Consider the following 24687-nt stretch of genomic DNA (forward strand, 5'->3'; position numbering starts at 1 on the left):
GCTGCCGCGCTTTTTTCCCGGGGTTCAGTGATTATCTGCAGCTGGTCCACATAGGAAAGCCGGGGAGGTGGGATGCTTATTTGAGATTCTACCTCCATGTTTGAGATAATGATTAAATGGAAATACATTTTTGTGTGGAACAAAAACTAACACTACTGCAGCCTCTGTGCATGTCCGTTTAGACTTTAAATAGCAATAAAAATAGGCGATACAAGAAATATACCATGTAACATTTTTTGTTGTTTACAAAAAGAGTGACCTTGGACGTTCCATTGTCTTGTTGGGTAGGCAAGATACTTGTTTACATTTTACATTGTGTGCCATGACTTCCACACAAATTCAAGAGTTATAAAAGTATTCCAGAGATTGTGACCCTTGCTTCATCAAAAATTGATAAACTTTGAACGGAACACCTTTTATAAGATATATTAATCATTGAGGTCTAATTCTACCCCTATGATATAATTAAAAGATAAACAAACCAAAGTCCAGGCTCTGTGGTTCTTAATTAAATATGCGATGTTAGCACGGGATCACAATTTTTTAAATTTTCATTACCGCTGAAATTGAAACCATGAACGAACCAGGGCAGGCCTCCCTACGTCACCGTGTAAATTGCTAAAATTAAACACATCACAAATTTTAAAAAGAAAACAAAGGTCTAATTAAAATAAATAAACCACACCATCTGCGACGACTATGACCATGACTAATCACGCGAAACATAACATGTAAATATTATGGCAATTTATTCTTCATGCAATATTTGCATCAATCCTTTTGTACTAATGTGGAGGCGGCAGTGGCTCACATGCACACACAGTGCATTGTTTGTTGACAATATTTTACCCATATAAGGCAAAGGTGATAACGGTACAAACACATGGTGGGCAGTGAACAAAAGGAGTTGAATGTGCTGACTTAAATCTTTGATTTGAGCCTTTTATTTTAAAAGGAGGCTGAGAAAAATTATAGCACAAGGGTCATTCAGCCCTTAATTGTCGGTAATAAATAATAACGATATTTATATTGAATAACATGAATTTACGAGCATGAAACTGGCTTTGAATGAAAACTTATGAATGCCCAAATTCGGAAACCTAACAGCGCCCTCATCAAGTCCAATTAAGCTGGTACCCTTCTCTTGTTAGCAAATAGAATGAAATACACAGGCAACCAGTGCAAATTCATCGATCGCGCATGCAGCATACTGCAATAGTGACTTCAGCTCGCTAAAGATCGCCATATTGGACCGGAGACCATTCCTCGCCGCACAAATGAGTCGAATTTTATAGCGATCGCAATCCATTGCCATCCTCCATTTGTCGAAGAAATCGGCAAAATGGATGTACAATATTCCGTTAAAGTAGATAACAGGTTTTTCCTGGACATGGATATGGTGGGAGATCCATTAGAAATTCTCCCATCGGAAAAGAAAACACAGAAGAAGGACAAGAAGAAGAAGAGCGAGGCAAAAAAGAAAGCCGAAGGGGAAAAGAAAGAACCTGAGCCCGAACTGAAACCTAAAAAAGAAGGTAAAAGCCACCGAAAATAACTCATTTTAAAAATTGCTTTGATTAATAAATTACTAAACCGTTACTTTATTAATATGCTGTTTTTTATTAAAGTGTTTGTTTTAATTTTTGTTCATGTTTGGTGAGGTTTCAGTGATGACCACATGCCTTTTGGTCCGCCATTTTTAAACCTAGTCTACTTCTACCAGAGTTGACTTCTCGAATCGAATCATCATTATGCCTTAGATATGTGTGACTGTTTCTGCTGTTGGATAGATTACACTGTGTACATTTGTTTATCTCGACTAACATGGAAACATTTAAAGACATGTTATTTCCATTTTTTGGTTTTTGTTTTATTAATCATTGATCAGCAAATTCATTTTGGTTAATAAAAAAAATTGATCCGCATGCATCGCTGTATCCATGAAAATGAGGCAAGACTTTTAGGAAAAGGGCTGGTTGTTGTTGACCGAACAATAGTTGGCCAAAAGGAACAAAATGAGCCAAAAAGGGTCCGTCTTGTGTTTTAGCAGTTGGACTTGGGCCGCCTGTAAAAAAAACTCGTGTATCCGGCGGCCAGCCACAACTTTTTCTTTATTTTCATATGAATGAAATAAAATAAGAGTCTTCTTTAATTTGCGCACATGAGATACTCATAATCTCAATTATATGCTTTGACAGGAAAAAAGGGGTTGAACATACAGCAATTCGGCTGCCTGCCCAATGATTTAAATAAAATAGTGCCTAATCCGTCACCATGCATGCCATGTGCTTCTTGGCCCTAAACCAACAACCATGCCCACATGATGACCATAGCATCAGGAAGTGTGATGATTTTTCAAATAGAAACTAATGAATGATATTTTTCCCCTAGTGCTCACTCACTATTTATTAGTTGCGATAGCATAACCCTCCTTCCGTCGGCTGGAGGGTTAGGAGATTCTTTCGAGCGGCAAATGACAATCTGGTCCAACACGTACAATTTCGACAGCTAGTCACCAGATTTGCCCCATTTTTATCACTTTAAAAAACCATGACACAAATTCTGAGGGCACGAACTTAATCCGCAATGTCTAATGAACACTCTAAACATCATTGAGAACTATTTTTGAAGAAAAAAGGACAAAAACTAACCAAATCCCTCAGCGAATTCCCAGGGTTACATTTTGAACCTGTCGCCCGTTCAAACATCCTTGAAAAAGCTGATGCTTTACACACAAATAATTGTTTTTTGCATTGTTTACTTTGCACACACTTTCATGGCTCTGCTTACCGGTCAAATTCTGCCGCTGCATTTTATGATCATCCTTCGTTGCTCTCTGCTCTAGTCTAGCTGCGTAAGCAAAGAATGCCTAGTAGTGTTGGGTAGGCACACAGGTCCGGTAAGCTAAGCCATGAATTTGGACCCTGGTGTGAGATGCACCTTGACCGAGCTGTTTGATCTTCAAGACAGCCTTCCGTGTACTTCAAAGTGATGACGCCAGGTTTGGGGCAGTGCACTTTGTCCGACCACAAGCCATGCACGCATGTCAAGTGCTGAACGTGTAACCTGTTTCAAAAAGTCTGCGCACAGTGTACACATTTTTGTTTTGTGTCCAGCGACTCAATAAACAATCCCAATAGTTAGCAATTGAAACCACCACTAAAAAGACTCGACTAGGGGTAATGGTGCTGTTTCGGCTTCATGCGCAATCTGTTATCATCATGTCTGTCGACATTTAAACTTTGGAAGTATCATCTAGCAGATTTCATTAAATAAGGCAAAAACAAGCAATGTTTAAATATACTTGTGCATAATTGGTTAAGTAAAAAAGTGGTGGTTGGTAACATAGGTTTTTAATTTGTTTTTCCAGAAATAAAGCAGGAACCACCAACAGACACAAGGAGGCAAGGAGGTCGTGGTGGAAGCCGAGGTGGCGGTAGCCGCCCTGCTGGCGAGAACAGGCGAAACCGAGGCGAGAGACGAGATGAGACCAGTGAAAACCAAGAGAACCAAGCACCTACTGAGTTCAAGGGTGAAAGGTCGGAGAGGCCCTACCGAAGTGCAGAGCAAGGTGACAGACCGCCGAGGGGAGAACGGGGACGTGGCCGGGGTAGAGGCGGTAGAGGTCGTGGCTTCAGCGCTGGGCGTGACTACCGTGGGAAGAGAGAGTTTGATCGTCACAGCGGCAACGACAAGAGGTATTAGTTAGTAGCATGTTGTCATGTCCACTGAGGTGTACAGTGGTTTGCTTCATCACAATCACAGATGGAGTTGTTTGGGTTTTGTTCTGTCACGATTCTTGGGTATTGGTAAAACCACGTTTAGGTCTAACTAACCCTATGGAAGGTTTTTTCATGAAGGAGCTGGCAATTGTTTCCTTTGTAAGCGGGTAGCTGTGAGGAGCTCATATCATTTCACAAAGATGAAATCCAAGGAAGCAAAGGTGCAGAGCCACTTCAGGGGGGAACTCAAGCCCTTGGCCCTATGTTGTCCTAGACCCAATTTCATAAAGCCAGTCTTTGGGGTTGATGAGTTAATCAGTTTGTGTTTTTCATGAGAAAATGTTTCCCATGTCCTTGGAGGACTTCTGCATTGTTTTGTGTGCGTTTTAGTTATTTATTTTGGCCCTCCTGCTTTGAGATGACTGACTATAGCACTGCACGGGTTGTGTCATTATTCCAATTCCACTGCTCTTGTTCCTAGGTAATTCTTCACTTACGGCACCCTGTAAAGCACATGGTTCTATAGGGTGTAAGTGCAGAAAATTCACATGAAACAGAGCCATGAAATTGGGCCCTGTTTACATGTGTACACTGTTTAGATGCATTCAGCACATGATATTTTTTGCAAGCTGGCCACTAACTTTCAAATTCATTGCGAAGGATATTGAATGGTCATATAGTAGGAGGGTTAACGGCAGACTTAATATAGAGAGCTATACAGATGGTGGACTGTCCCCAAAAGCAAAGAAGTTAATTCCCACTAGGGTCTGTTTGTTCTCTTGAAAAGAAAGTGGGGAAAAAATGGAAGCAGCAGCCCACACTGTCCTAATTCCTTATCTTAATCCGGGCCTGCTTGGGCTGAATTGCTGTCTCCTTCTGTTTCAGCAGCTCCTTTAAACCCCAAGACAAACGTGAAGGCGGCGGCTCTCACAACTGGGGCACCTCTAAGGACGACATGAAGTAAGTGGCAGTAACTGACGGTCACCTTAACACCCTCTCCCCTCCATCTCCATGCCATGCACTAACATCACCATGATTCACTTACTGATTTTATTCGATTTATAATTTTTTTTACAAGAGATTCATGCTAACAAACACGTCTTAACAATCAGCTTTGCAAAGGTTAACACAAATTCAGGACCTCGAAATACCCACTGACCTCATGGCCAGAGTGAGTCCAGTCATTTTAGCACTTGACCACTGGTCAGAGTCTAGTCTTAATAGCACTTGACGACTGGCCAGAATCCTGTAATTTAAGAACTGGTCTGAGACCATTCATTTTAGTACTTGACCAGTGACCCCAAAAGCCAATGTTTACTTTTTTAGTTTAGTTTCAGTTTTATTAGACTTTACATTGGCATAAAAATATAAATATACAAGTTGATAAATAAAGCAACAATGAATAAAAAAAACTTAAAAATACCAAGCCAGTGATTGGCGAGGAGGAACAGGTGACCAGCACCTCTACAAAGCCGTCCCCTGAAACCCACCCCACAGTTTTTTTTCATTCAGATGCTACAAATAATATCACCACTTCAGGACAGTTTTCCTAAAGCAAATTCCCTGCCCGTGGGCTATTAAATTTGGAAGTTTTAAAGCACTTGTGAACACTTGACACTAGGTGGCAGCAGATTTTCCAGGTAATTCCATTGTTCTTGGTAATGTGAGCATGCTCAGAATGGGTTCCTCAGAACTACATACACATTGGAAACTTATCTGGAAAGTATCTTGCCACCTAGCGTTCTATAGTCTCCCATCGTTTTTCTGTGAAGAAATTGTTGCCACAATTGCAACCCTGACTTGAGTGCGGGTGGTCCATAGAGTTATATATAAGAACTAGAGGGCGCACTGGCCTAAATACTCGCCCCGTATGCGCGCAGGCAGCCATTTTGTTGAACAAACAGGCATTGCTTAGCGTGTGTTTTGTAAGTTGACAAAACAGCATCGCGTCAGTGTTCAATAAACACAAACTCAAACCTATTCTTCATATTCAACGCGCGTGCAGAATGGCGCACGTGTGTCTCCTTGTGGCCCCGTCGCTTTTGTGCAAGAAGACTCACCAGTGCGCCCTCTAGTTCTTATATATAACTCTATGGGGTGGTCTAAAAATTAACATTAGGATTTGATGTCGTCTTGTAAGGAAAGTATTAGTAGGCACTCACCATGAATTTCAGGGCTGTTGGACACAGCAGATAATCTGCCATTGTATGCTTGAACCTCGGAACAGTCGGAACAGTCGGCTTCCTCTGAGCCGAAGAAAGTGATAAACAATCGGGCAGTCCATTCTTGTTTGCCAAATTCCTATTGACAAATGTTTGGACTGAGGAATTACACACCCATCTTATCCAAGTCCAAACATTTTTGATGATAAGTTGAATATTTTCGTGAATTCATGACGGTATCTTGCCCAACACACTAGAGCTTTACAGTTTATATTGCATTTCACAAGAATGGTCGCTCGGATCCCAAATTGGGAAGGTCTCTTATAATATGTGACCCGCTACGTGAAAATGAGTCAGATGTTGACAATTTCAAGAATTGAGTTGTATGCATGGCTGGAAAGAACACACCAGCAGCAGTAATTTGGTATATGTCTAAGCTTTGGGGTGTGTCGCGTTGCTGAGTTACGCCCGTTTGAAATTAGCCAATACATCATTTTTTTCTGAAAAACAAATTACAAGTAAAGTGATGTTTTAAACTACCATTTCGTGCGAAAGGATACAAATAAGACATAAGTATGATCACAAAATTGTTGTATTCATAGCTTTATTGCCTAAAGGTAAGTGTTCTCAAGGTTAACCATGCAAATAAAGATCTTAAAAAGTTATAAAAAAAAACATCTGGCGACATATGACTTATTTTCATGTAGCGGGTCACATATTCGAGTTAAGATCACCTAACTTTCCCCTAGTATATTATTGGCTTTAATTGGCAATCTAACCGTACGGCTTATGCACTGGGGCTACCCTATCATTTGCACCAACACATACGCATCTATGTCTGTTTTCAACACTTAATGCTTCACTTTAGTTTGTATAAAAAGAAATGGTTTTCACAAGATCACTAAACTGATTAGCAGGTCATGTCACATGGTGCATTTGCGGGTCACAAGACTCTTGACAGGTGGCTAGTGCGTAAAGTGCTCTCCTCTCGCCACTGCAGTCCTTGTTAGATTCCTTGCTAGGCTGTTATGGGAGTAGAAATGTGAGTTGGTTCTTTCCTGTGCCACGAGGGTTTTTCCCCGGGACAGCCAATTTTCCTCCCTCTGAAAAAGAAAGCAAACGCTTATGATCTTAGACTGTGATTGTGGTCATAAGTGAGTTAATGTGACTGGCTGCCAAAGCGAAATCGTATTTGCTACGCCCAAATCGTGTATGTTGGTATCTCTGCCACTGGCATACAAGGGCCCCGTATGCCAGTGGCAGAGATACCAACATACACGATTTGGGCGTAGCAAATACGATTTCGAGCCGTGACTACGACGCTACGATAATACTCAATAAAACACGCTAAACAAGCCGCCCAATATAATTTTATTAAATCGTACAATACATGCAAACAACTAATGAACTATTAAGTGGAAATAAAAATTAAGAAAAATATCAAAACAATTGTAACAGAAAAGAAAAAAAACCACTTTTAATTTTAGAACCCAGTGTTGAATAATAGCGGCGAATTCACTCGACCAATGAACGTGTTTTGACGTAATGATTGTTGCGTGCCCTCCCCCGCTGGCTAGCCGGCCGAGTGTGCATTTTTTATGCTAGCGCATTTCTGCAAGATCGTACCCATTGATCTCTATTACACGATGGGGAATAGTGCACACGTGCGTGGGGAATGAGGTTGTGTGTGAGCTAACGTGTCACAGTAACCTCATTCCTCATGTATCCACTATTATTGTGCCCACGCTGGCTGTACATGTACTTCATCGAAGCTTGGCAAAAGTACGAAATAATGGCGACAAAAAAAGGAGACCTTCTGAACAAAAATACCTTCAACTGAGTGGCTTGTGAGGTCTAAGCTAGACAGTTTTCATGTTTTCCTACCAGTAATTGTAGCGACGATGTCCAGACAATGCCCAAAATACGGACACGTATTTTTTGCCCAAAATCCGGACACATTTTTTTTTTTTTCTCTCTCTCTCCCAACAGCTTGTTGTTGCGTTTCTGATCAGTAAAACAAAAACATTAAAGTAAGGCCACCCTTTTTTATGTTACATTTAAGTAAGGCCACCCTTTTTTATGTTACATTTATTTTTGAAACATAGTCAGAAGATGAGGGAAATCAGGGTTTTTTTCAATTTTTTTTTCACTGGCCACTATAAACATTTGTAGCTGTTCTGTTGATGCGTACAGGTAATTGTTATTTCACAACAATGCCTGAAAATGAGCTAATTAGCATTGTTGAGAGTAATAGAAAGATCGGTTTAGGGAGCACAAGCTGCGCTCGCCCTTAACATTTGGGAGATGCTACTCTTTTTTAAAATTCATTGTTGGCATCTCTGCAGTGGTTGAAACACACTGTTGCCGCTTTTTTCCGCAACTCTGCCTCTCAGCTGCGATTTAATATTGGTTATATTGAGATCATGTAATGTCATGTTGGAATATCATGTGACTCATTGGCAGGCCATGTGACCCATCGGCAGGTGTGCATTCCAACTGACTCTTCACATGACTCCAATCCATGGCAGATTACTTGACCTAATTGTAGGTCAATTAAAGCTTATTGGCATGTCGCTAAAAATCATTGAAAGGTCGCATTACTGCACATTGTTTTTTTAAAATAACCTGAACCGTGTTCAAATGTTCGCATCAAATAATTCATGTTGAAGAATGTCTTCACCTTAATTTTGATTAAATTTCACCACTAATCAGATGGCATGTTTATTACAAACCAGTTGATAGGAGTGCATTTTCACTTAAAAAAAAACGATGGTATGTCGGTTGTACTTTGCATTGTAGTCAAATGATGGCCCAAACTCTTAAAGACTCTGTACACTATTGGTACTTGTCGAAGACCAGTCTTCTCACTCGGTGTATCTCAACATATGCATATAATAACAAACCTGTGAACATTTGAGCTCAATTGGTCGTCGAAGTTGCGAGATAATAATGAAAGAAAAAAAATACCCTTGTCACACGAAGTTGTGTGCTTTCTGTTGGTTGATTTCGAGACCTCAAGTCCTGAACTTGAGGTCTCGAAATCAAATTTGTGGAAAATTACTTATTTTCTCGAAAACTACGTCACTTCAGAGGGAGCAGTTTCTCACGATGTTTTATACTATCAACCTCTCCCCATTACTCGTCACCAAGTAAGGTTTTGTGCTAATAATTATTTTGAGTAATTACCAATAGTGTCCACTGCCTTTAACGGAGGTTGTTTTTATTTGTTTGACAGGGACCTGAACACATCCAACGTGACCGACGACGGCGAACCACAAGAATTCTCAGCACAACCCATGGACACTGATGCACAACCGAAGTAAGTCATATAAAGACCATGGCCCAATTTCATAGAGCTGCTTAAGCACACAATTTTGCTTAAGCAAAAAAATCCTTGCTTAGTAAAATCAGATTACCTGCGAAGACTCCACTCAATTGTTATGCTAGTTAAACAACGGCTAATTACCAGTCACATGCAATGTATATGTCATGAAATTTTGGCCAGTGACAAGTGTAAAATAAGCAAGCTATTTTCGTGCTTAAGCAAATTTTGTGCTTAAGCAGCTCTATGAAATTGGCCCCATACGTTACAACAACCTCAATAGGAAATTTGTATCTAGGAGTCATTCACAATGGTCGACCTTTTCTACAAGCGTACAAGCCGTATCCTTTTTTAGGACTGTCCCTGCCCCATACACACACCTTAAAGTGTATACAACAAAACTTGAATTCTTTCATGCCATGTATTTAGCTTGGCTGGCTGAGGGACGGACATTGTAAGAGTGAGAATGGCTGGATCTAGAACTTAATTCTACTAATCTTCAATCTTATATGAGTTAAGCCATTGATTAGTGTCCAGAGACAAAGTGATAAAAACAACATTTTATGTGGTCCGGAAAGTGTAAACGAGACGCAATTAGTTAATACGCTAATGGAAATAGTGAACGAATGTGAACATCCCCTTTAATTCAAACAACTGACCCTACAATCTGGTGGGAAACAGAAAATCAGTTCTACACGCGAAACTGAATCTTATTTGAGTCATATGTGGGCATTTAATTTTAATAGTTTAATCTCGTTTAAAAACTAGTTATAAATTTTGATGCTCTGGAGGGAACGTTGTCAATATTTTTCTTCAACCCCAAATCAGTTGAAACAGTCCCAGTCAGTTTCCCTTATAAGTCTATTACTTGATTTTTAAAAAAGAAAATGTGTTTTTTTATATAGTAAATATTTGTCCAAGTAGCTCAACCCCTAACTAATTGAAATATTCCCTAGTGGCTCATTACTTGATATTAGTCGACGAATGTTTGTTAAGTCTCTTTTGACTCTTTTTAATATTTTTAAGTGGTTATTGACTGGTTTGAGGTTGGGTGCTGTATAAATCCTACTTATTTTTATTTAAGGACCCCAATGGAAAAAAGTCTAAGTTATTGGCTTCTTTGGGTCATCCTTGGCTAATTTGTGCAACATTTATATCTTGTGACTTTGGTTTATCTTATTTCATTGTCTTTTCTCCTGTTGTTGTGTTTTGGTTTTTTGGCAAGTTCTTGTTGTATTTTGATCTGAATAAATTCAATCAATCAATCTTTACTAATCATTACTGTTTATTATTATAATTCAAAAACATTTGGTGCCTAAACTAAAACTGCGTCTTGCTCTCGTCTTGCTCTACAGAGACCCAGAGGCCGGCGAAGCGAAAGAAGGCGAAGCAGACATCGACGAGGAAGCCCTGAAGGAAGAGGAAGAAGCCAAGGAGCTGACGCTGGACGAGTACAAACAGCAACTCTCCAAGGAACGAGCCCAGACCCAGTTTAAGATCCGTCGTCCCGGAGAAGGGGAGGACACCAGCCAGTGGGGTGCGATGCACGCCCTCAAGAAGCAGGAGAAGAAGGTGGAGGAAGAAAAGGTAGGCACAGCAAAAGTAAAAGTGTCATCTTGGTAGGATAGGCTTAGTGGTATCTTTCCTCGCCTTAAACTCTAGGACCCTGGTCGGTTATACCAGGGGGCACTATATGGATTGGTTTTCAGTCCCGACTAGTCTCTGGCATGATATTCTTCCTACTTAAGTCTGATTTCCGAGAAAAAAATTGCCCTTGAAAAAAAATCAGAAAATTTGTGATGAAATAGCCTTAAAAAGTCTGAGCTTTTTTTATGTGTACATGTGGGTCAGCCCTTTGTACTCAATCAAATGTTCTCACTGTTTCTCAGATTTTGAAAAAAATATATGCGCGGAAAATGGATAGATGGATTGCACATGACGTTATTGACCACCATCCTTGATGTCAGGGATGCCAGTTTTCCAGCTATTGCCTGAATTCCGGCTTTTTCAAATTTTCCCTGATTTTTCCCGGCGCTCTGTGTGTTTTATCTGGCGGGGGGGGGGGGGGGGTAATGAGAGGAAAAAAAGGAAAATACTGTTCCGGCGCTTTAATTCATCTGGCCTGAGAAAATATATTTTATTGAAAACAGATTTCCTTTTCCTTTAAAAAATGTTTTTCAGGCTCTGAAGGAAAGAGCCACTGGCATCCCTGTGATGTAAAACAATGGAAGTATGTTAGAACCACTGGCATCCCTGTGATGTAAAACAATGGAAGTATGTTAGAGCCACTGGCATCCCTGTGATGTAAAATAATGAAAGTATGTTAGAGCCACGCATGACTCTCGGCCAATGATAGCCTTTTACATGTACACGATTCATCAGAGATGCCGGCCAATGCAAGGGGTCTACTGAAAGTAGCTGAAGGTTTTGCTGTTGCCATGCTCATGATATTTTGCACACAGGGGTAGAACGCAAAGTGATTTGGCTGCTGACAATTATATAGATATTTCTGAGAACTTTGCGGTCGTTCGTGAGTCTGCAAAATATAACGCTGTGTATACTGTGGATACAGCATATAGAATCCTGCATACATGCACATGTGCATGGAAGTGAGGCTATTAAAAAAATGTAACTCCTTGCCGATAGAGGGTGTTGTATAAGCATAGGCATTGCATATACACATGTACTGTACATGCTGTAGTGCACTCGACTCGATGTAGTAGGTCCAAATTTGTATAACACTTGTTTTTACTCCTGATATACCCTGGCTGATAAGATTAATATCATTCTTCGTCATTTTCCTTTTATTGTTTTTGTTTTATTTATTTTGTTTTCCTTGCGGGGCGGTTTTCATTGCTTGTATTTGCCCTTTGTCAATTTCTTTTATGATGGAACAGTAGTTTTTATTGCATCTATAAGAGTCCAGTAAGGTGGAGCTCTACTCGCATTATCATTTACATGTATTTACATTTACATGTATTACTTCCCCTTTTTGATCAATAGTCTACTCACATGTCTGAATGATAAATGATTATTAATTTGGGATTGTTGGTTTTGTTGTTTTGTAGCATTTGGTTCCAGAACACCCTCACAAGGATCGCCCAACAAAGACCCAGGTAGTGGACATCAACATCAGCTTCAACGAGTCTGAGCGCCAATCTGGAGGCGCACCAGGCGGTCGAGGAGGAAGGGGCGGCCGTGGTGGACGCGGTGGCCGTGGTGGACGCGGTGGTCGTGAAGGTGGCCGGGATGGCTTCCGTGAAGGCAGCCGTGATATCCGTGAGGGTAGCCGTGATATTCGTGAGGGCGGCCGTGATAATCGCGACAGCCGTGATAGTCGCGACATTCGTGAGAGCCGCGACAACCGCGAAGGTCGCGACAATCGCGAAGGCCGTGAGGATCGCCGCAGTGGTGAGAATGACCGTGGTGGATTCGCCCCACGTGGAAGAGGTGGCTTTGGCCGTGGAGGCGGTGGTAGAGGGCGTGGTGGCCGTGGAGGGCGTGGTGGCGGCGGTGGGCGTGGCCCCAGCAGTCAGGCACCTCTGGTAACCAGTGAGGAAGAGTTTCCTTCCCTGGGCTCCAAGTAAGCCACGCAGCCTTCTCAAGGAGCTGCTCGTAAGCACAAGATGCTTCACCCTCCACTTAAAAAAAAAAATGTACCTGCGTGTACATGATAAGCCAATGGCTTGAACTGGATGACATTATTACGTGATGACGGACGCAATCAATGTCTGGAGTTCCGTGTTCTCACATCCTACATAGTTCCTTAGCACCCAATGGAGATGATATTACCAAGTGCCCATGCTTTGTCACTTGTTCCGCAAACACTTATGGAGAAGAAAAAAAACACAGCAAATCCACCTGAGTTGCAGTCTGTATAATCGAGACGATTGCAAGATTTGAAACTTAATTTTGTATGCTTTTTTTCCCCCAGTGCTTAAAAAAAAATACATCTTGGTTATGTTGACCAAGTACTCTAACAATGCCGACAAATTGTAACGTTCCTTACAGGTAAAAAAAGATAAAAATAAACTAAAATTTATAATAATAATAAGCCTGAAAATATAGTACTTTTTGATTCGATTGAAAATTCTGAATCATCTTTATCTTCCATGTTTGTTTTTTGTGTGAATACCTGTTATAGAGATGTCGTCCTTTGGGCCACTCATAAATTTCTATTCTGAAGAGATCAACGGACAGATTTTTTGATATTTTCTTATGCTTTATTATAAGAGTATTCTGGTAACTTTAGACGGTAGTTTCTGTTTATTTTGTATAATTTAATTGTGGCCCAAAGGTGCATTATTATATTTACGCGAAAAGACCCGAATCTATGATTGTAATTTTGTTGAAAAAAAAAAGTTAATAATCTACCGAAAGTTATTATGATAGTGGTTTTAACATGGTTCAGGTTGTTATTGAGACTGATGGTTGAATCTGGGAAGTATGACTTGCCCCAGATTTAAATTTATCATTTTCTGCTTCCAACTTTAAAAATAGAAAAATTTGGATAAAAATGATGGCGTCAACAAGCCCAGGGCCAACTTTCATGGAGCTGCTTAAGCATATGTTTTTGCCTACCGATTTTGTGCTTGGCAAAAATTTGCAGGATACCAGTTTTGAACTGGTGCATTTGACCTTGTATTTTGGCTGGTAACCTTATTGTGGTAAGCATAAATTTATTGTGCTTATCTGGTTTTTGTACTTAAGCAGCTCTATGAAATGGGCCCACACTTCTGAAGTACATGTGTACAGGTATTGTTACGCTTGTTTATAAGACTGTTAAGTTGTAATAAATCGGGCTACTTAATGGTGATAATGACTACTGCAAACCAATTTACAAGGTGAAAATATGCACAACAAAATATTTGTGTAGTTTGAGTAGTAAAACACGATCTGAATATCAGACATGCCTGGAGATGAATGTTGGCAAGATCCTATTTTTGTGTGAATTCTACCTCTGTTGCTGTTGATAAATCTGCTTGTATTTTGAATTCCTTATGGTGCTCTAGTATGCTGTGTTCCATTCTAAAGAGAAGGTGTTTTATCGGGGAAAGAAAACGGCAAAGTGTTTTGAGGCACAAAACTGTGCAATGTCAAAAAGTGCTCTTTGAATGCAACACTTGCAAATATTTACCCCTAGATGATTGTACATCTCATTGAAACACTTCTGTTTGCAGAAAGTCGATAAAAACTTATAAATTAGTTTTGGTTAAGGTGTGGCAGGTGTTTTCTTCTTTTTTTCTTCTTTTTTATTTCTTTTGTAACTGTAAATATTTGCATAAACTTGAATGAGGGACATGACTAAGTACACATAGCTTCATGCACTTTACAGTGAAATGTAAGAGAAGATTTCAATTTCAGCATTGCTGTGGAATTTGACCTTGCTTACAACCAACTTTACCTGTGGTAGGTAAATGCCTGATGTTCCGATCGTAGTAATGTCTAAAGGCTAAATGACTATATGACCATTCAGCCTTTGAGAGAGACTCTACTAGGATCGAAACGTCATGCCATTCATTATTTCTGCATTATTTGATATATCCAATCTGATGGGTGGGGTAAAGTTAATGAAGCTTCAGGGGTTTGATGTACACAGCTTCCGCTTTCTCTGAAAGTTGTCCTTGATGAGGCATTACCCTTGACGAGATTGAAGATGTATTTAGATATCATCAATCTGGGGGGGGGGGAATTCAGATTTTAGTATTGTAAAACCAAAAAAGCTGGTGACATTATCTGGACCTCATTCGAAGGAATAATTTCAGACTCGAAACTAAAATATTGATTGTAAAACTAAAATGATGGTTAACTATAATTTTTATATCGATTGTTTTAGCCAAGGGGAATTTAAACTAAAATGGTTTTGTCAGCAGCAGATTTTGTATGGCATTCTTGCTTGTTTATAGCACAAATCTCTTGCATATCATTTTCCCCTAGGACTGCAGTTTTGTTACCTTCTACTTTGTCTCAGCCCTTTTTATTATAACAAACCATGCCTTGATGTATTGTTTACTTTGCACGGACAAAATAACATTGCTATTGGGTGAAAGAAAACAAATGTACTGACTCATGTTTCCTTTTTGTGAATGTTAAAAGGCAGTGGACAGTGGCAGTTCTTCTTGATAAGTACAGACCGCCAATGGCGTATTACGTACTGTGGTAGTTGAGGCCAGAGTTTAGATTTGCGTTAAGGTTTCTAAAGGCTTTGTGTTGGTGTTGGAAGTTCTTCTTGATAAGTACAGACCACCAATGGCCTATAACGTACTGTGGTAGTTGGGGCCAGAGTTTAGATTGGCGTTAAGGTTTCTGAAGGGTTTGTGTTGGTGTTGGAAGTTCTTCTTGATAAGTACAGACCGCCAATGGCGTATTACGTACTGTGGTAGTTGGGGCCAGAGTTTAGATTTGCGTTAAGGTTTCTAATGGTTTGTGTTGGTGTTTATTTTCAATCAATCGGTGAAGGCGCATCAACATCTAGTATTTTCCTGCAAGGTATTTGTGGAGCTATGTTTATGAAGCTTGAGACCTTTTTCCTTTACACAGTACCATGTATTGTAATGGGTTACAAGGTGCTGTGGTGTAACATGCAGCTAAACAAACCAGGAACACCAGAGCAAACCCCTTCTCTTTTTGATAAGTGCACTGGGTTCTTTTACGTGCATTACACAACACATGTGACCTATGGCTGCACGTTGCGATGCAGCACTAATGGTTAAAGTGTCTTAAGTGTCACAACCGGGACTCGAACCCACACTCTCAACTGGAACACCCAAACTGAAACACCAGAGCTTGTGTCAGGTGTTCTTATTTGCTAAAACACTGGAAATATACTACGAGGGCATAAATAAAAAAAAATTAACCCTTGTGATTTTACCTCATTTCATCCAAATTCTGAAAAATATGAAAGGTTCACCCCTTGTGATTTTACCTCATTTCATCCAAATTCTGAAAAATATGAAAGGTTCACCCCTTGTGATTTTACCTCATTTCATCCAAATTCTGAAAAATATGAAAGGTTCACCCCTTGTGATTTTATGCAATTTAAGCTTGTTTTTGACAAGGCTTACCTGATTTATTTTCGATTTCAGCTTATTTTTGATAAAAATGCAAGGCGTCGCTAACCCCTTGTGATTTTATGCAATTTCAGCTCTCTTTTTTTACCAAAATGCTAGGCTAACCCCTTGTGATTTTATGCAGTTTCAGCTATAATTTTTGACCAAAATGCTAGGCTTACCATTTGTGATATTTTGCAATTTTAGCTGATTTTGACCAAAATGCAAGGCTTGCCTACCCCCTTGTGATTTTATGCAATTTCACCCATTTTTGAAAAAAATGCAAGGTTTACCCCTTGTGATTTAATGTGATTTCAGCTCATTTTTGGCAAAATGCAGGGCTAACCCCCTTGTGATTTTATGCAATTTCAGCTCTTTTTTGACCGAAATGCAAGACTTTACATGCCCTTGTCATTTTTTTGACGATTTTAGCTCATTTTTTACCAAAATGCAAGGTTTACCCATTGTGAATTTATCCAATTTCAGCTCATTTTTTTAATGAAAATGCTAGGCTTACTCTTCGTGATTATATGCAACTTCAGCTCATTTTTGACCAAATGCAAGGCTTACCCCTTGTGATTTTATCAAGTTTCAGCCAAAATTTGACAAAAATGCAAGGTGATTTATTTGCAGTTTCCACTCATTTTTGACCAAAATGCTAGGCTTACCCCTTGTGGCTTTTTCCGATTTTAGCCTTGTAAACTTGTCAATTTTGAAGAAGTTTTGTGGTGTTGTCAAATTTTGACTGAAATGTACGAAAGTGTTTACAAGGCTTGTATTCTTGTCAAAATTTGCTTGTAAATGTTTACAAGGCTGTATGTCAATTTTGTTGTTTTGTCAAATTTTAAGTGAAAATGTACGAAAATTTTCACAAGGCCTTGTGTACTTTTGCTTGACAATGTACTTGTCAAACTTTGCCTGAAAATGCCTTGTGTATTTGTTAAGTTTTGAACATGAGCTACAGCCTTGTGTACTTGTCAAATCTTGAAAATGTTCACAAGGCTTGTGTACTTGTCAAATCTTGAAAATCTTGAAAATGTTCACAAGGCTTGTCAAATCTTGAAAATGTTCACAAGGCTATATAATATAGCCTTGTGAATTTGTCAAATTTTGAAAATGTTCACAAGGCTATGTGTACTTGTCAAATCTTGAAAATGTTCACAAGGCTCGTCAAATCTTGAAAATGTTCACAAGGCTATGTGTACTTGTCAAATCTTGAAAATGTTCACAAGGCTTGTCAAATTTTAGAATGTTCACAAGGCTATGTGTACTTGTCAAATCTTGAAAATGTCAAATCTTGAAAATGTTCACAAGGCTATAGCCTTGTGTACTTGTCAAATCTTGAAAATTGTGTACTTGTCAAATCTTGAAAATGTTCACAAGGCTATAGCCTTGTGTACTTGTCAAATCTTGAAAATGTTCACAAGGCTATATAATATAGCCTTGTGTACTTGTCAAATCTTGAAAATGTTCACAAGGCCTTGTGTATTTGTCAAATTTTGAAAATGTTCACAAGGCTATGTGTACTTGTCAAATCTTGAAAATGTTCACAAGGCTATAGCCTTGTGTATTTGTCAAATCTTGAAAATGTTCACAAGGCCTTGTGTACTTGTCAAATCTTGAAAATGTTCACAAGGCTATAGCCTTGTGTATTTGTCAAATTTTGAAAATGTTCACAAGGCTATGTGTACTTGTCAAATCTTGAAAATGTTCACAAGGCTCGTCAAATCTTGAAAATGTTCACAAGGCTATAGCCTTGTGTACTTGTCAAATCTTGAAAATGTTCACAAGGCTTGTCAAATCTTGAACATGTTCACAAGCCTTGTGTACTTGTCAAATCTTGAAAATGTACACAAGGCTATATAATAGCCTTGTGTATTTGTCAAATCTTGAAAATGTTCACAAGGCTATGTGTACTTGTCAAATCTTGAAAATGTTCACAAGGCTTGTCAAATCTTGAAAATGTTCACAAGGCTATGTGTACTTGTCAAATCTTGAAAATGTCAAATCTTGTGTACTTGTCAAATCTTGAAAATGTTCACAAGGCTCGTCAAATCTTGAAAATGTTCACAAGGCTATAGCCTTGTGTACTTGTCAAATCTTGAAAATGTTCACAAGGCTTGTCAAATCTTGAACATGTTCACAAGCCTTGTGTACTTGTCAAATCTTGAAAATCTTGAAAATGTTCACAAGGCCTTGTGTATTTGTCAAATTTTGAAAATGTTCACAAGGCTATGTGTACTTGTCAAATCTTGAAAATGTTCACAAGGCTTGTCAAATCTTGAAAATGTTCACAAGGCTATGTGTACTTGTCAAATCTTGAAAATGTCAAATCTTGTGTACTTGTCAAATCTTGAAAATGTTCACAAGGCTCGTCAAATCTTGAAAATGTTCACAAGGCTATAGCCTTGTGTACTTGTCAAATCTTGAAAATCTTGAAAATGTTCACAAGGCCTTGTGTATTTGTCAAATTTTGAAAATGTTCACAAGGCTATGTGTACTTGTCAAATCTTGAAAATGTTCACAAGGCTTGTCAAATCTTGAACATGTTCACAAGCCTTGTGTACTTGTCAAATCTTGAAAATGTACACAAGGCTATATAATAGCCTTGTGTATTTGTCAAATCTTGAAAATGTTCACAAGGCTATGTGTACTTGTCAAATCTTGAAAATGTTCACAAGGCTTGTCAAATCTTGAAAATGTTCACAAGGCTATGTGTACTTGTCAAATCTTGAAAATGTCAAATCTTGTGTACTTGTCAAATCTTGAAAATGTTCACAAGGCTCGTCAAATCTTGAAAATGTTCACAAGGCTATAGCCTTGTGTACTTGTCAAATCTTGAAAATGTTCACAAGGCTTGTCAAATCTTGAACATGTTCACAAGCCTTGTGTACTTGTCAAATCTTGAAAATCTTGAAAATGTTCACAAGGCCTTGTGTATTTGTCAAATTTTGAAAATGTTCACAAGGCTATGTGTACTTGTCAAATCTTGAAAATGTTCACAAGGCTTGTCAAATCTTGAAAATGTTCACAAGGCTATGTGTACTTGTCAAATCTTGAAAATGTCAAATCTTGTGTACTTGTCAAATCTTGAAAATGTTCACAAGGCTCGTCAAATCTTGAAAATGTTCACAAGGCTATAGCCTTGTGTACTTGTCAAATCTTGAAAATGTTCACAAGGCTTGTCAAATCTTGAACATGTTCACAAGCCTTGTGTACTTGTCAAATCTTGAAAATCTTGAAAATGTTCACAAGGCCTTGTGTATTTGTCAAATTTTGAAAATGTTCACAAGGCTATGTGTACTTGTCAAATCTTGAAAATGTTCACAAGGCTATAGCCTTGTGTATTTGTCAAATCTTGAAAATGTTCACAAGGCCTTGTGTACTTGTCAAATCTTGAAAATGTTCACAAGGCTATAGCCTTGTGTATTTGTCAAATTTTGAAAATGTTCACAAGGCTATGTGTACTTGTCAAATCTTGAAAATGTTCACAAGGCTATAGCCTTGTGTACTTGTCAAATCTTGAAAATGTTCACAAGGCTCGTCAAATCTTGAAAATGTTCACAAGGCTATAGCCTTGTGTACTTGTCAAATCTTGAAAATGTTCACAAGGCTTGTCAAATCTTGAACATGTTCACAAGCCTTGTGTACTTGTCAAATCTTGAAAATGTACACAAGGCTATATAATAGCCTTGTGTATTTGTCAAATCTTGAAAATGTTCACAAGGCTATGTGTACTTGTCAAATCTTGAAAATGTTCACAAGGCTTGTCAAATCTTGAAAATGTTCACAAGGCTATGTGTACTTGTCAAATCTTGAAAATGTCAAATCTTGAAAATGTTCACAAGGCCTTGTGTACTTGTCAAATCTTGAAAATGTTCACAAGGCTATGTGTACTTGTCAAATCTTGAAAATGTTCACAAGGCTATAGCCTTGTGTACTTGTCAAATCTTGAAAATGTTCACAAGGCTCGTCAAATCTTGAAAATGTTCACAAGGCTATAGCCTTGTGTACTTGTCAAAACTTGAAAATGTTCACAAGGCTATAGCCTTGTGTACTTGTCAAATCTTGAAAATGTTCACAAGGCTCGTCAAATCTTGAAAATGTTCACAAGGCTCGTCAAATCTTGAAAATGTTCACAAGGCTCGTCAAATCTTGAAAATGTTCACAAGGCTATATAATAGCCTTGTGTATTTGTCAAATCTTGAAAATGTCACAAGGCTATATGTACTTGTCAAATCTTGAAAATGTTCACAAGGCTATAGCCTTGTGTACTTGTCAAATCTTGAAAATGTTCACAAGGCTTGTCAAATCTTGAACATGTTCACAAGCCTTGTGTACTTGTCAAATCTTGAAAATGTTCACAAGGCTATATAATAGCCTTGTGTATTTGTCAAATCTTGAAAATGTTCACAAGGCTATATGTACTGTCAAATCTTGAAAATGTTCACAAGGCTATAGCCTTGTGTACTTGTCAAATCTTGAAAATGTTCACAAGGCTTGTCAAATCTTGAAAATGTTCACAAGGCTATGTGTACTTGTCAAATCTTGAAAATGTCAAATCTTGTGTACTTGTCAAATCTTGAAATGTTCACAAGGCTCGTCAAATCTTGAAAATGTTCACAAGGCTATAGCCTTGTGTACTTGTCAAATCTTGAAAATCTTGAAAATGTTCACAAGGCCTTGTGTATTTGTCAAATTTTGAAAATGTTCACAAGGCTATGTGTACTTGTCAAATCTTGAAAATGTTCACAAGGCTTGTCAAATCTTGAACATGTTCACAAGCCTTGTGTACTTGTCAAATCTTGAAAATGTACACAAGGCTATATAATAGCCTTGTGTATTTGTCAAATCTTGAAAATGTTCACAAGGCTATGTGTACTTGTCAAATCTTGAAAATGTTCACAAGGCTTGTCAAATCTTGAAAATGTTCACAAGGCTATGTGTACTTGTCAAATCTTGAAAATGTCAAATCTTGTGTACTTGTCAAATCTTGAAAATGTTCACAAGGCTCGTCAAATCTTGAAAATGTTCACAAGGCTATAGCCTTGTGTACTTGTCAAATCTTGAAAATGTTCACAAGGCTTGTCAAATCTTGAACATGTTCACAAGCCTTGTGTACTTGTCAAATCTTGAAAATCTTGAAAATGTTCACAAGGCCTTGTGTATTTGTCAAATTTTGAAAATGTTCACAAGGCTATGTGTACTTGTCAAATCTTGAAAATGTTCACAAGGCTTGTCAAATCTTGAAAATGTTCACAAGGCTATGTGTACTTGTCAAATCTTGAAAATGTCAAATCTTGTGTACTTGTCAAATCTTGAAAATGTTCACAAGGCTCGTCAAATCTTGAAAATGTTCACAAGGCTATAGCCTTGTGTACTTGTCAAATCTTGAAAATGTTCACAAGGCTTGTCAAATCTTGAACATGTTCACAAGCCTTGTGTACTTGTCAAATCTTGAAAATCTTGAAAATGTTCACAAGGCCTTGTGTATTTGTCAAATTTTGAAAATGTTCACAAGGCTATGTGTACTTGTCAAATCTTGAAAATGTTCACAAGGCTATAGCCTTGTGTATTTGTCAAATCTTGAAAATGTTCACAAGGCCTTGTGTACTTGTCAAATCTTGAAAATGTTCACAAGGCTATAGCCTTGTGTATTTGTCAAATTTTGAAAATGTTCACAAGGCTATGTGTACTTGTCAAATCTTGAAAATGTTCACAAGGCTATAGTCTTGTGTACTTGTCAAATCTTGAAAATGTTCACAAGGCTCGTCAAATCTTGAAAATGTTCACAAGGCTATAGCCTTGTGTACTTGTCAAATCTTGAAAATGTTCACAAGGCTTGTCAAATCTTGAACATGTTCACAAGCCTTGTGTACTTGTCAAATCTTGAAAATGTACACAAGGCTATATAATAGCCTTGTGTATTTGTCAAATCTTGAAAATGTTCACAAGGCTATGTGTACTTGTCAAATCTTGAAAATGTTCACAAGGCTTGTCAAATCTTGAAAATGTTCACAAGGCTATGTGTACTTGTCAAATCTTGAAAATGTCAAATCTTGAAAATGTTCACAAGGCCTTGTGTACTTGTCAAATCTTGAAAATGTTCACAAGGCTATGTGTACTTGTCAAATCTTGAAAATGTTCACAAGGCTATAGCCTTGTGTACTTGTCAAATCTTGAAAATGTTCACAAGGCTCGTCAAATCTTGAAAATGTTCACAAGGCTATAGCCTTGTGTACTTGTCAAAACTTGAAAATGTTCACAAGGCTATAGCCTTGTGTACTTGTCAAATCTTGAAAATGTTCACAAGGCTCGTCAAATCTTGAAAATGTTCACAAGGCTCGTCAAATCTTGAAAATGTTCACAAGGCTCGTCAAATCTTGAAAATGTTCACAAGGCTATATAATAGCCTTGTGTATTTGTCAAATCTTGAAAATGTTCACAAGGCTATATGTACTTGTCAAATCTTGAAAATGTTCACAAGGCTATAGCCTTGTGTACTTGTCAAATCTTGAAAATGTTCACAAGGCTTGTCAAATCTTGAACATGTTCACAAGCCTTGTGTACTTGTCAAATCTTGAAAATGTACACAAGGCTATATAATAGCCTTGTGTATTTGTCAAATCTTGAAAATGTTCACAAGGCTATATGTACTTGTCAAATCTTGAAAATGTTCACAAGGCTATAGCCTTGTGTACTTGTCAAATCTTGAAAATGTTCACAAGGCTTGTCAAATCTTGAAAATGTTCACAAGGCTATGTGTACTTGTCAAATCTTGAAAATGTCAAATCTTGTGTACTTGTCAAATCTTGAAAATGTTCACAAGGCTCGTCAAATCTTGAAAATGTTCACAAGGCTATAGCCTTGTGTACTTGTCAAATCTTGAAAATGTTCACAAGGCTTGTCAAATCTTGAACATGTTCACAAGCCTTGTGTACTTGTCAAATCTTGAAAATCTTGAAAATGTACACAAGGCTATATAATAGCCTTGTGTATTTGTCAAATCTTGAAAATGTTCACAAGGCTATGTGTACTTGTCAAATCTTGAAAATGTTCACAAGGCTATAGCCTTGTGTACTTGTCAAATCTTGAAAATGTTCACAAGGCTATGTGTACTTGTCAAATCTTGAAAATGTCAAATCTTGAAAATGTTCACAAGGCCTTGTGTACTTGTCAAATTTTGCTTACAAATTTACACAAGGCTATATAGCTCTGTGTACTTGTCAAATTTTGCTTGACTTATCCTTTGTGATATTTTGCAATTTCAGCTCATTTCTGACCAAAATGCATGGCTAACATTACACCTTTGATTTTACCAAATTTCATCTAATTTTTGACAAAATTAACTTCACATTCAAACACTCCACATACGTTAGACTATACACATGAATATTTTATTATATCGGATCACCAAGCAACAATATACAGATTTCTGCAATAAAGAAGTAAATACACCCTAAAGCTCTGGAACAATAAACCTAGATAAAAGTACCACAGTTGGTAGACAGTAGTAATAGAATATCATTTCTCAATTACATAAATAGAACAGCAATGTTTGCAACAAAAGAAAGTAGAAAGGTAATTACATGTAGTACCACTGTATGAAGCGTTTTTTCTTTCTCTTAATTCTTCTTAAATAAATGAAGTTTTACGGTTTTTAGTACTTTTGGAGTAACAGTGAAATAGTAATACAGTTTTTGACTACAAATGACATGGAACAATGACTAGGGGGTTACCACAGCTTATTACATTTCAATGTCACTAAAAGTTAATTTGAATTTTAGTTTTCACAATTGAAAGTGGATAGAACATGTGACCCAAAACTTGTTAAATATTGAGGAATGTTTGAACAAAAAAATTGTAACAGTTTCTGTCGTAACGTCCCTAACAAATTTGAAATAGGAACTAAAACTTTGCAATTACCATTGCTGATAAAAACTCCATGTGAAGAGAAAGCTTTCATACTTAGTGAATATCAAGAAAGAACTGAACAAGAAAAGATATTCTTGAAAGCCATGAGTGAGTAATTTAAATAAAACCTCCCTAACTTTCGGAATGATACATAATTTGTTTTTAATAATAATATAAATAATTGATTTGAATCGTACATGATAATTATTTTAAACGAGCATGCATTGCACATGAGTGAAGATTACATTTTATTTGAATACCGGGGGCATATCATTGAAAGACGAGTTGTTAAAAACACACACAGACACCGAGAAACAAAAATCTAAGTTGACATGACCCCACCGCTTACTCTCCCCTCCAGCAAACTCATTCATCAAGATGAAAAGTAACAAGTCAAGTTTAACATCCACAGATAATACGGGCAAGTCGAGACTTGTAAGAGTTTGAGGGGGGGGGGGGGGATGATCCCGCTGGGGAAGAATACCTGGGAAGGAGGATCTCAACACGACAATTCTTGC

At 38.1% G+C, this 24687-nt stretch overlaps 1 protein-coding gene across 3 annotated transcripts; it reads left to right on the forward strand.

Annotated features, from left to right (window-relative positions):
* The first annotated feature begins 1179 nt into the window (after positions 1 to 1179).
* Positions 1180 to 13714, forward strand: LOC117297490 (plasminogen activator inhibitor 1 RNA-binding protein-like). 3 transcript variants are annotated; one of them, XM_033780561.1, is made up of 6 exons: positions 1181 to 1535; positions 3371 to 3698; positions 4608 to 4682; positions 9120 to 9203; positions 10562 to 10793; positions 12275 to 13714. In XM_033780561.1, exons 1-6 carry the CDS (start codon positions 1343 to 1345, stop codon positions 12791 to 12793), a joined length of 1431 nt encoding a protein of 476 aa, XP_033636452.1. In that variant the 5' UTR covers positions 1181 to 1342; the 3' UTR covers positions 12794 to 13714. The 3 variants fall into 3 exon arrangements, with proteins under 3 accessions (XP_033636454.1, XP_033636452.1, XP_033636453.1); XM_033780562.1 differs by having other exon boundaries at positions 4611 to 4682; XM_033780563.1 differs by lacking the exon at positions 4608 to 4682 and having other exon boundaries at positions 1180 to 1535.
* Positions 13715 to 24687: the final 10973 nt, after the last annotated feature.

The sequence above is a fragment of the Asterias rubens genome, chromosome 12 (genome assembly GCF_902459465.1).
Source record: "Asterias rubens chromosome 12, eAstRub1.3, whole genome shotgun sequence".
Taxonomy (NCBI): domain Eukaryota; kingdom Metazoa; phylum Echinodermata; class Asteroidea; order Forcipulatida; family Asteriidae; genus Asterias; species Asterias rubens.

Excerpts from the sequence above, each read along its gene's own strand:
- LOC117297490 (XM_033780561.1), top strand. The coding sequence starts at position 1,343 with ATGGATGTACAATATTCCGTTAAAGTAGATAACAGGTTTTTCCTGGAC. Across the intron at positions 3,699-4,607 it reads CACAGCGGCAACGACAAGAG|CAGCTCCTTTAAACCCCAAG; the intron begins GTATTAGTTAGT and ends CTTCTGTTTCAG. Across the intron at positions 10,794-12,274 it reads AGAAGGTGGAGGAAGAAAAG|CATTTGGTTCCAGAACACCC; the intron begins GTAGGCACAGCA and ends GTTGTTTTGTAG.